Source organism: Vipera berus, assembly GCF_964194415.1.
Source record: "Vipera berus genome assembly, chromosome: Z".
NCBI lineage: Eukaryota > Metazoa > Chordata > Lepidosauria > Squamata > Viperidae > Vipera > Vipera berus.
In genome coordinates, this window is record NC_138205.1 from 49,663,735 (window position 1) to 49,675,875 (window position 12,141).

Below are 12,141 nucleotides of genomic sequence, written 5' to 3' on the forward strand. Positions count from 1 at the left end.
AAATCTTGCTGCATTAGCAAAGGACAATATGTTGTTGGTTGGAATTCAGAAGAGCCCACCCAAAAAACTTCAAAATCTGAATTGCCTGCACTCATATCTTTAAAAACTCATTTTAGCTCAACAGCACCAACAGTAACAAAAATCATCACCATGAATTGAAAAAAGGATCACTTTTACAATTAAAGGATCTAGAATTGCAGTAAATTGTCAAATCAACAGGCTTATAGATTTTGCAGCAAAAAGCATTAACAATGATATCAGTGTATAACTCCACTAAAAATGTCCATGCATATACCGAAGTAATCAAAACAGCATGAATACAGAGTCCCCCCCCCATTTATTATTTTTATTTATTTTTTTTTGCATCTGCTCAGTGAGCAAAATCCAAGAACGAAAACAATACTTGAAAACCTGCACCAATTTAGGCAGCCCAGACTGAAACAGTCACGACAGTGGCAAAAGCCACAATAGGGCCCCCAGAAACACATTAACCATGGGTCTTCAGAGCTTTTCAGAACCCCATAACAGAGGCACTGGCTGCATTTCTGAGAGAATTCTGTCCATAGGGTGGGGACCACAACAGAGAAGACAGGCTTCCTTGTTCCCACAAGATGACAATATTTATTAGAGGCAACCTGGAATGCATCCACTATTCTGGAATGTATTAGATGGGGAGAAACAATTGAGGATAGGTGATCCCTCAGATATCCAGGCCCTATGCCAAAACAGTCTTATTTCCTTTATGAATAATTTTAACAAAAGATTCAAAGAGAAAAATAAATATTAGTATATCACAAAGGAACCAAACAACATAGTGATGTCTTGTTTCCTGAAATTAGCCCAAAACTTCATTTTCCAGAGGGAAAATTCTACTGTTATTAGCTTGCTGAAATTAGATGTGCAAAAGCACTCTATGCATGATATTTTGTCCCACTCGTAGAATTTTCAAATGAGTCCCTCTGCAAATGAGGTTGCTTGGTAATTAGATAAACTACCTGTTTGCCTCCATTCAACATGAATCTCTTATCTTATATGATCTATGGGTTTATGCTAATGTGCCTGGCTCAGAGGTGACTTATTCCTTATTTTGCATAGTAAAATTGGTCAGGTCACTTCCAGCAGAGGATGAGGGTTAAATCTCACTTTTCCTCCAGTGTCTGGACAAAAATCTCCAGCAAGCTCTAACTTTATGTTTAGGGAAAACAGTTGCTTCTCCACTCAACATGTGAGCTTGAATGAAGGGCTCTCATGATATCATCTGCCTTAGAGAATACCCTTTTATTCATTCTACTGATTGAGGGCAAATAACATACTGCCAGGTAACAGCTGCTATAGAGCATAACACTGGCTTTCCAAAACTGAAGGAGGTGTCTTATTTTGTTTTTCCCTGAACCAACAGCCCAACTTCTTTTCTTCCTGGAAAAACTCAGAAACATTCGTGCAAAAAAAAAAAAGTAGGCATGCCTGCCATGGAAAAACTCCATTGCAAAATCAGTATCCTGGCTTTTGATGCTGGCATTTTTCTCTCTCTCAGCCGTATTTTTTTATATTTGGATCTTATATATATTCTGAGAGAAATTTCTGGCCTTTCTCCAATCTCTGCATCTTTTACATGCTGGTGTAAAACCTCTCATTTTTTTCATACACAGGCCAAGTGCAAATGCATTGCTGAACCATTCTTTTTTCAAACAGGTAGGTTTCAACCACTTGCCTTGACATATTTTATCCTTTTCTCACCCTTGTGTTGGTGGAGTCTAAGTAGGAGAGACAAGAATGTACTGCTGCTTTGGAACTATTTCTGTAAATACATAAAACAGTATGAAATTCTGTTTTGAAATTTTGAATTTAATTTGCATTATTATGGTTAATATTCAATTTACAGTCTGGGAGTTATTACTATTACTACTACTACTTTTACTACTACTACTAATACTATTAGTATTATTGATTTAAGAGCTACTAAGGTAGCCTTTTGAGTATATAGGCAGTTCCGAGTAAGGCGTTTTTTTTGCAAAGTTGGGATATTCAGGTCTAATAAGTTCAAAATGTCCATGTATTTAGTCAGCCCTTTGGGTATTGCTCCAAGGGCTCCTATTAATATTGGCATAGCTATTTATTTCTTCTCCATAGTCCCTCAACTTTAATTTGCAAATCACGATACTTTGTTATTTTTTCTAGCTTTTTCTCTTCAATTCGTGCATCACCTGGTATTGCAATATCAATGAACCAGACTTTTTTCTTTTCCATAATCATGACGTTGGGCATATTGTGGGCCAGATGTCTATGTTTGGAAGTCAGCTTTTGCTGATTTGGGGCAGTGGGCAGCAATACCCAGATAATTTTAAAATAAGAATTATGCTCTTGCAGAATTGTGCCTTTTTGCATTTGTAAAAATGCAAGCTTTTTGGAGATCTAGAATTTTGGAAATTCCATCATCGAGTCTTTATTGTCTGTTGAGTTTCTGTAGGGGATGGAAATAGGGGCTAAGTTTAGTCTTTGGTTCTTATAAAATTTTACATTCTGGTACAGAACAGCTAGTTTCTAGTGACCTGAATCTGGATTGAAATATTTATGTTCCATTTGAGAGAAGGACCAGTCATGCCTCTTTCTTTCAAAAATGGTTTTGGGGATTACTAACAGGAAGATTTTAGGAAAGGCCTGAGGAAGAGGACAGACTGTCCTTGGTTTCAGATGTAACATATCCAATTGGCCCATTTCCCTCTGCTCTTTCAGGAATGGAGGTAAGGAAAGCACTGGGAAGAATGGCAGGCTGTGCAGAAGAGTAAAAACTAGTATGCCATCCTTTCATCCCTCCCCAAAGGTCTTTGCAGATTTTCTCCTCAACCTAAACTCACAACAATCAAAAAGGTTTGATTCTATCTGACTGTACCCAAACCACAAGAGTTTGGCAGAATTTCCAAGAGCTAAAGTGTCTTTGGTTTTCAACAACCTGTTGTTTAGTACACATTTGTAATGTAATCTAGCATTCTCAGCAAAAAGATGCTACTCGAAGTCACTAAGAAAAGATGAAACCCCTCTATTTTTTTCAGTAGTTATGAGAGGATGAGGGGTAAAATTCTGCTTTATTTATTCAGTGATTATCAACATAATTAGGATGCTAAATTATCTCCTATTCCTGAATGTGCAAAGAACATCCAGAGACAAGTAGTCCTTGATGGCCTTGGAAAGGGTATTTATATAAAATGTCACACCTCTCCCTCCTCCAGAGTTATGTGATTGTGATGAGGTGTTTATCAATCTGTTTGCACTTACAATCTTAAATCAGTGGAGAAGCCAACAGGGAGGATTGCATGCTGCTGCCACCTGTCAAAAGAATTCCTTCTCACCTCTTGGGGCTGGCTGAAAAAGATGTCTGCCAAGAGGAGTTAAATGCCTTATAAGGGGTAGAGAAATAGAGCTGAAATCCTGATGATCTGAACTCTGAAGGACTTATTTCCAAACCCCAAGGAGAGCTGACCTCCTTTGGTGGGGTGATCAGATATTCACCAAGTTCTGTTCCTGCATTCCACCAAAGACATTTCCTTCTGTGCATCCTTTGGTAGCTAGGTCCTATAAACAAATGGAAGCTGAAATACAAGCAGAATGGAAAGGTGGTGTGGTAAAGGTAGCAACGTAGGGTGCCTCAGGCAGGTGGGAGAACCTCAGCACAGGCTACGGACTAATATTTCTTTGCTCGGGCTGAAAATTCTGTTTCGATTTCAGCAGGGAAATTTTTCAGCCCTGGGTGGCACTTCTCAGGGTCTCACCCACTCAAGCATCCCATGTTCCATAACTGGGACTCTTGTCTACTTCAGAACCTGTAGGATTGCTTAATGACCACAACTGGAAATGCCAGGATTGTGGTTGTTGAGCAAAGCCATCATATAGGCAGTCACGTAATGTCAGGCTTAATGCTTTTTGCTTAACAACCAAGATTCTGAGTTCAGTTGTGGGTTTATACAAGGACTACCTATATTTTAAAAGTGACACTGTGTAGTGGAGTTGTACATAAATATGGACTGAGTTAAATTGTATCCAATCACATTGTTTTGTTTTTAATTCTAGTACTTTTCCATTTTCCAGATCAAACATCGGGCATCTGAAGCGCTTCCAGAACTGCTATATCCTGTCATGCCAATTACCAGTTTTGAAGGGATGCAGACACAAGATCCTAGCCATCTATTTGGATTGGCTTCCAACATGGAGCAGCTTGAGATGGATGACTGGGAATTCTAGGTTACCAATAGAGGAACATTGTAAAATATTTTTTACAAAGTAATCTGCTGATTACACTGCAGTTTGTCTTTCTTAGGAAGTTGACCTAGCTGACATATGCATTGAAATGAAGCCTGGACTTTGGGAGGAAAAAATTAACAATATTGTATTGAATTCTGGTTCCAAGACAAAAAAATAACATATATGCTAAGAGATAATGACAGTTTTTAGTCAAAGGAACATGGCTCAGTTGTTTTTTAATCAAACCAGATCCAAGGAACTGAGTGCCATGCACTTCTTTTAAAAAGAATCCCAATAAAATTCTACTTAGAATTGCTTAATAGCAGCAAGTAACCCTATTGACATAGGGTTAGAATATGAAGACACCTTTAATTTGTATCTAACAAAGGTATTTTCTTTGGCATTCCTTCCTGTAGTGAATTGTCCCTAATTGTGTAGTAATCTTTCATTCTTCTATATACTTTCTTAATCATTGTTGTTCAATGAAACATTGAGCCAAATCTTTTCTGGCAAGCTGTAGCATTGCAGATTTTAAGTACTCATGTCTTAAGATGTATTTGATAATTAGTTTTCTTGCCAATAAAAGATTTCTGCATTTTCACAATGTTCTTCAATAAATGCTGCTGTTTATGAACTCCCTGTAATTAAAACAAAATAGAAGCCTCTAAATTAGGCTAGTAAGCCCAATTGATATATTTGCCATTGAAATATGAAAGGTAACATAGTAGAATTACTTAATTACAGAGTTTGGAATTAATACAGTCCCCAATAAATAAGAGACTTTAAATAAAACTTATAATCACAAGATAACTTTGGACTGTCTGAAATGTCTTGGACTCTTTCTTTTATACCATGCCTCAAAAGACCAGTTGGAGATGTAAGAAGCAATATAAGAGATGTTCAGCCGATTTTATTTCTGCTAGTTACTTCCTTTTAGAATACAGAAGTTGTTCGGGCACAGGAAGAACTATTTCCTTTAACTTTCAGAAATACAAAGTTTTTGTGCTGATGTTTTGTACACTTTTTTGTTCTCTTTGTTGAATTTTTGTTTTTCCCCCTTTCTAATATATATAAGAAATAAAAAATAATTAATTGCTTTGTTTTAATAATGTTCTTTACTATCTGTAATATAAATATATCTTGGTCAGTAAAGTTGTTTGGAATGTATGTCAAAGCACAAAGGACGATGGATCAACTTATTTTTCTATAAATTATTTATTTTGCAATCACGTTATGTAAGGATGTAAGACATGAAAATGCTTTTAAAAATGCTATTCTTGCTCTCCAGCATCTTCAGGGAGACTTTCTTCAGCCTTATGCCTTTCCAGTTTTGTTAACAATTCTGTAAAACAAAAATCCAAGATGAAAAAAGTAATATTTCACAACATGATCCATACAAATTATTCCTCTATATTCTGTTGAACACAGCCCAGGATGGGAGACAAAACTGAACTTATGTATTTGATACAATTCCCTACGCAGAAAAAAAATGACTGAATGAGTTAGGCAGACTTTCCATAGATTTGGAGATGTAATTCTAACATTCTTAAGAGTCAAATTCATATTGAATTAGTTCTCAAGAGCGATGTGCATTTAAAATAGTATGGCTGATATTTAAGTAAGACTAGCTTTTGTATTTCCTAATCCTCTTTTTCAAATAGGTTTACAATAATGAACCTGTGGGGACTGTTCTTCCCCCAGAAGAGGAAAAAATGTTTTAAAGATCCTTTCAAGCAAATATTCATAAAAATACATTATTAAAATTGAGTTTGCCTACATTAGCAACCCAAAGTGCTGGTTTATCCGATTTAGCAATTATTTGGAACAGCATCTAGCTATACTACTTAATGTTCACTTAGACCAGGACTGTCCAGCCTTTGAGATATATGTAGCCCTGGACAGCTAGTAATGTGGCTCCATAAGATCATAAACCTTCAACATGATTTATATGCATTAACTATAAATTTTATATGTAACCCAAGAAAATTCTTCACTCAATATGGCCCAGGCAAGCCAAAAGGCTGGACACCCATGACTTGAGAGTCAAAATTAATTTCACTATTATCTGCCTTGTATCTTAGTATGGAAAATAGCATTTGTTATCTTTAATATGTGTCCTGACTGAAATAAATCACATCAAATCATTTATTACAGTCAGTGACCAGAGTTATTTTTAAAGAATGTGGAGATGGTCTCTCCTATTAATCTGTCCCTTGTGCTCGTGCAAATGTCTATGCAAACCTGCTCCTAAACCTATTTCTATGTCATGATTGAGAAATACAGAAATCTGAAGGCTTTTTCCAAAATTTTTGATAATACATTTTACATATGGTACATACACATACACGCTTCTAAAAGTTAAATATATAAAGTATACAATTTCTATAATTAGAAAATATTTTCATATTTTGTTTGTATAGGTTTGTCCCTTAGTGACTATACAAAATTATGACAGACTCCTCCCCCTCAAAGCTACTAATGACTCAGTTTCAAAGTTCCAACATTGGCTACCTGATCCACATTTATAGCCGTTTGCAGTCTGTAGTCACATGACTGATTGATGACTCTTTTTCCAGAAACCAGTGTTTATTTCCAGGTTTTAGCAAAATTGCTCCTTAGAAAAGCGGGAGCAGTGAAGAACTGGACTATGAATAAGAACACTGGTCACTGCATGAGGGAATCTGAGCTGTGATTGGTTGATGTGAGTGAAGGGGGAATTTTCTTGTTTCCCACTGTTGTATGTGCGCTCTGATTTACCTCATGATGTTCCTGCTGTGTTGATTTACCTGATGATGCTTCTGTTTGCCTATCTTATTTACTGAAAATACATTTATTTATATAAAACTCATCTCAGTATCTCCGACTGTTTGGACACCAGCTGCACAATTCCCCCACAGGTTCACTTAATGACTGCAGCATTCACTTAACAACTGTAGCACTCTCTTAATGTCTGACATAAAAAAGTCATAAAATCAAGTCACTCTCCACCCCTCTAGTTAAAAATGAAATATGGGCTAAATACCTTTGGCTGGATTGAAGACGCCATTAGTCTGTTTGTCACATACATAACATCGCTGAGATTTGCGATAATGTTGTAGGGCACAATTTTCACAAAAGTAATGCTTACACCTAAGACAACATAAGACAATTGCTGCAGGTTAGCAGAGAACTAGCATTTTTATTTTTTGGTGGAGTTATTTCATTTTCAAGAAAATCTTACATTTTAGTCACTTTAAATTTACATTTCTTAAGAACAGCATCAGGATCTCTTTAGGGCCATCAATATTTTTAAGATAGTAAATTATATGAAAATACTAGGGTATTTCTTTACATGTGATTGTATAGATGGTAATGACGTCAATTTCAAAACTGCAATATTAAAGCGAAAAGATAATCTTACTTGGTTACCACAGGATTCTTGAAGGAGTTTCTGCAAATAAAACACTTGAAAGGCAGTTCATCTTCATCACTACTTACTTCATAATTTTCATCATCTGAACAAAAGAAAAAGTACCTGCTAAATTGTACTGCTAAGTACAATGATATATGATTTATCTTCTACCAACTCCATGTAGGGAGTTGTTCTTGCCAAAAGGGGCAACGTTAACAAGTCGGATAAAAATAATTTTACTAAAATAATCACGCAAGACAGTTGCTTCTATTCCCTCCTACAATTCTCACATGAAGAAGGAAGGCACATATTGGTCCTCTGCTGAGAATATACTTCTTATTGCCATGATAGGCTATCAAAATAGTTGATATAAATTACACATGTAAGGCAACTGTTCTAATTCAAGGCAGCCCATATGCTCAAAGAAAAACAGTTCAGAGCTGACCATAGCTCTTGAAGTTATCTGAAAATTGATACTCTGAAAACATTATAATCCATCAAGATGCCAGAGAATACTAATATGGTTATGCAGTTGTGCTACAAAATTTATATTTAATTATGAGTTTAAAAACCTGAAATCTTTTATTAAAGTTCCTATTAAAACATGAGAAATGTGTATCTGCCCTACATAGATTCTTCCAAATGTTTTCATTTTCAATCAATATGAATGCACACATATAACTTTCAGTCCCCACTGCACATATATACTCAAACTCTACAACTACATTCACACACAGACACCAGTGTTCAATAGAAGGAAACATTTTTTTCTCAGAGATCATTCCTATATTTGATCAACTCAACCCAATCTTGCATCTGCTATTTGTCATATCACATATGAATTTGAAAGACATTATTTTCATCATAAGTTACATTTGCTGAACACTGGAAGAAAGGGGATTGATTGCTCACACCATTAAGTCCATAGCGTCCCTCATCCAGTTCCCGCTCAATTTGCCACCCATGCTTATAATCTGATCGGTCATGCAGAAATTTACAGCTATCTGTAGGGAAGAAAAAAAAGGACACTTAACAATGATGTCAACAATTTCTGTTCTGCTATCAATCAATAAAAATCAATAAATAATCAGAAAGTATATGAAGAACTCATTTACCTCCAAAGCCACAAAACCCAGTTTCCTTGTAGTCTTTACATATATCAGGCTGGTAATCCCATCTCACAGTGGCCCTGAGATGTTCTGGGGCTCGGATTGGTCCCTTCCTGAAATAAACAACAAAAACAAGAAAAGATGAAATGACTGTAAGCGCTAAAATTGGTTGCGCCTATAGCAATACACAAATGCCACCAAAGTAATAAGATTTGAGGGAGACTACAATGGTTTGGTGAACAATTAGTCTGACAACACAGATTCACTTTTTTCAGACAAAAGGACACTTTTGAATAGGGTCATCACACACAAAAATGTGATCTCCCATCTTACAACATAGTTTAACATACTAGAAAGTCATGTAGGTTACCCCTTCTGCAACATTTTCAGGAAATCTCTAGGTTTCACATTTACATTCATGTGTTTAAAACTGGAAACATCAAGTTTCTTCTTAGAATGTGAAGCTCATTCTTACAAATATTAGAAAGCTGTTAAAAGTAAACTATCAGGTTAATAAAAGACTTCTTAAGATATCATGGTCCATTTCAAACTGAGAACAAATAATCAGCAGACAGAAAAATGAAATAAACTGACAAATTTTCATATAGCATAAAATGCATTCTTGGGTAGCTAAATACATATGCTTTTTCTTGGAATGAACATTACATTTTCTCCTTACCTTACCATGCCTGAAGAAGCATTTCCCATGGATGTATCTTTTGGCTTTACATACTTTTGATAATTATTAATCCCTCGATATATCTTATCATCTTCCTTTCCTTGAAGTTCCTGAACAGAAAAAAAAATCAGTGGCAAGGCAATTCATATGATCATCTACTGTTTTGAGTGACCTAGAGTCATATAGGTGAGATAGGAGGCTATACAAATTAAATCAATCATAAATAAATGAACTGTGCATGCTTCAAAATGATGAAGAAGAAACATTCTATTTTCTGCAAGTCCAGAGATCTATCTGTCTGCTATGCTACTCATTAAAGGAGATTAATCTCTTTCAGGCTTCCACACGAGACAGATACCAGGTAAAATCGGAACAATAACAACTGAAACATAGTGAAAAATGGAAATAAAAATAAAAGTATAAACAAGATTAAAGAGATGACAGACACGACACAAATCATCTGAAAATCCTGGTAGTATACTTCTAAGCAGAAGAAATACTAAAGAAAAAATATTCAACATCAACACAGATAACCAGTATGACATTTCTACCCATTACTTGTTTGTCAGTACATAAAGATTTCAAGCAAAGAAAAAATGGAGACAATTGTCTAGATACCTACCTTCTGTATTTGCTGGCTACGTTCAAAAATGGCTTGGGCATCTTTGTCTTTCTCTGTGTCCAGTTCATATACAGCTGTTGCACCCATGTCCTCTGGACCCACAGGTTTCTGAAATATGAAAACTCTATTAGTAGGCCAGAAAAGAAAATGAACCTCAGCTTTTTTTTAACATAATTAAATTTATTACCAAAAAGCTACACTCTAGCAGATGAATAGTTAAATTTCAGAGTTACATGATTTAGTTCTTTTTTTAAAAATAAAAATTCTAATAGCAGTTAAGAAGAGTAAAATGAGATGCTCTTGATTCAAACAATGAAGCCAAATGGCAATCTCACTTTGTACAAGTATGTATCATCCAAGTTACAAAATTTTTAAAATGGTCACCAGATGTTAGCAAAGATCTTGTGAAAACCCATTAACACTAACCCAAGTTTTCTTGCACTTGTTTAATTGTTGGGAAACAAAACTCTTACCAATCTACTACAGCTGACAATATTTTAAGGATATTCATACCGCAGATCGCGTTGATTTATATGCAATTCCAATTCCTCCAGGTTTGTTATCATCATCGCTACTGCTTGACCCATAGGAAGTCTTTGTCTTCATACTTTTCTTCGTCTGGAAGACGAGAGAGTGAATGAGACTATCATATCAATAAATATTCAAGAGGCAATCCATATATACTTGGGAGACTTGATAGGCAGTATACATCACCTTCTGAATCATGGGATTGGAAACTTCCTTTCGTCTCTCCTTCCTGACTACAGTGCTGCCTTCATCACTGCTGCTACCTTTAAGTAGATGGAAATCGTACAGCATTGGAAAATAATATATTAAACAGGGAACACTAGCAGAGTGCAGCTGCCTCTCTAGATTCCAAACTTGTTCTTAGCAAAAAGATCCTTATATTCAGTTACAAGAAGTTCAAATTCATATAAACAAAGCCAAACATTTTTTTCCACAACCTGAGACTGTACTTCTGCTCTATTCCCATAAAAGACAACCAGGGTAGTTGTTCACTCTCTTTACAGCAATTTAAGACTAATGAGAACAATACAATGTGCATTTCCATATGGAACACAGTTAAAACTATGGTATCTTTTACTAATTTACCCAATTTTAAAAGGGAGGAAAGTAACTGATAAGGCTTGGGATATCTAATCTTGCCAATCCACTCTAACACACCCAAAGTATCAAATAATAAAAGCGCAATGACAGGGATGAAAGAAAACCACATGTTTATACATTGAGGGACGAGCTAGTACCCTTGGGAAGATCCAGCGGGAAAGCTGCTTCTTTTTCGGGGAAAGAGACATGCATGCCGAGTTGTCATGGAAAGGCGAGGCAACGCTTTTACAACGACTCTTATCCCCAAAGCGACATAACCTCTTACTCCATTTGTTCAGGATCCGTGGCTTTCGCATGAGATTTCAGGGCACAAGCTGACCGCGGCCCACCCGCCGCGTCACTATCCCGCCGCAAATATATTTGGAGACTGAATGCAGTGACGGGCTGTGCTTCTCACCGGGCTCCTGGTCGCTGCTCGGCCTCTTACGTTGGGCCCTCCCGGGCGCGGAGCGACGCTTTTTGAAGAGGAAGCTACAAACAGGCTGAGCCTCTGCCATGGTGATCAAATCCTTCACGGAAGCAGGACTCCGAAGCGCGCTCGATTCGTCCCCTCCTCTTCCCCGCGAGTACGGGCCGCCCTTCCGCCTGGGCAGGCGGCGCTCTATCCTTCGCTGTCATGCAATGCCTTATAGACATCTACCTCTTAGAGTAGCACATTTTGAAACTTCCGAGTTCACTTGGGGTTGGTGATTCTGCCGTTTTCCTTCGCTACCTTGGGCAACGGCATGTCCCACTCTTTAAAATAAGCAGAAAACGTAACGTTTCTGCTGCCCCAAGTAAGGACATACGTGATCTCTAAATGACAGCAATTTCAGCCACTGACTGGTTGTCCGAATGATCTGTACTCAGGATCTGAGTTGCGCGCAAGGCAAGATTCAGGAGAAGCCCCAAGATAAAGTAAACAACTCTTCTAACAGTTCAGAAGAGGCTCAGATGAAAATTTATTTTGATGTTTCTTTATCTGAGAATTTTACAG

The 12,141-nt window shown here is 36.8% G+C and overlaps 2 protein-coding genes across 10 annotated transcripts in view; one reads left to right on the forward strand and one right to left on the reverse strand.

The window, feature by feature from the left end:
* The window catches only part of STRADA (STE20 related adaptor alpha), a 29,322-nt gene extending 23,973 nt beyond the window's left edge, over positions 1 to 5,349 (forward strand). For all 7 annotated transcript variants that reach the window (XM_081344794.1, XM_081344796.1, XM_081344798.1 and 4 more), the window contains 2 exons: positions 1,650 to 1,692; positions 4,084 to 5,349. In XM_081344794.1, coding sequence (XP_081200920.1) covers positions 1,650 to 1,692; positions 4,084 to 4,236 — 196 coding nt within the window. In that variant the 3' untranslated portion in view covers positions 4,237 to 5,349. The remainder of the gene's footprint in view (positions 1 to 1,649; positions 1,693 to 4,083) is intronic.
* Positions 5,350 to 5,389: 40 nt separating this feature from the next.
* RNF113A (ring finger protein 113A) lies at positions 5,390 to 11,817 on the reverse strand. Of its 3 annotated transcripts, none has more exons than XM_081344801.1 (10): positions 11,563 to 11,817; positions 10,752 to 10,828; positions 10,551 to 10,655; positions 10,038 to 10,145; positions 9,416 to 9,525; positions 8,743 to 8,849; positions 8,542 to 8,631; positions 7,637 to 7,730; positions 7,259 to 7,365; positions 5,390 to 5,578 (listed from the first exon to the last, which is right to left on the reverse strand). In XM_081344801.1, exons 1-10 carry the CDS (start codon positions 11,660 to 11,662, stop codon positions 5,508 to 5,510), a joined length of 969 nt encoding a protein of 322 aa, XP_081200927.1. In that variant the 5' UTR covers positions 11,663 to 11,817; the 3' UTR covers positions 5,390 to 5,507. The 3 variants fall into 3 exon arrangements, with proteins under 3 accessions (XP_081200927.1, XP_081200929.1, XP_081200928.1); XM_081344803.1 differs by lacking the exon at positions 11,563 to 11,817 and adding an exon at positions 11,431 to 11,535; XM_081344802.1 differs by lacking the exon at positions 11,563 to 11,817 and adding an exon at positions 11,303 to 11,455.
* Between the last annotated feature and the right edge of the window lie 324 nt (positions 11,818 to 12,141).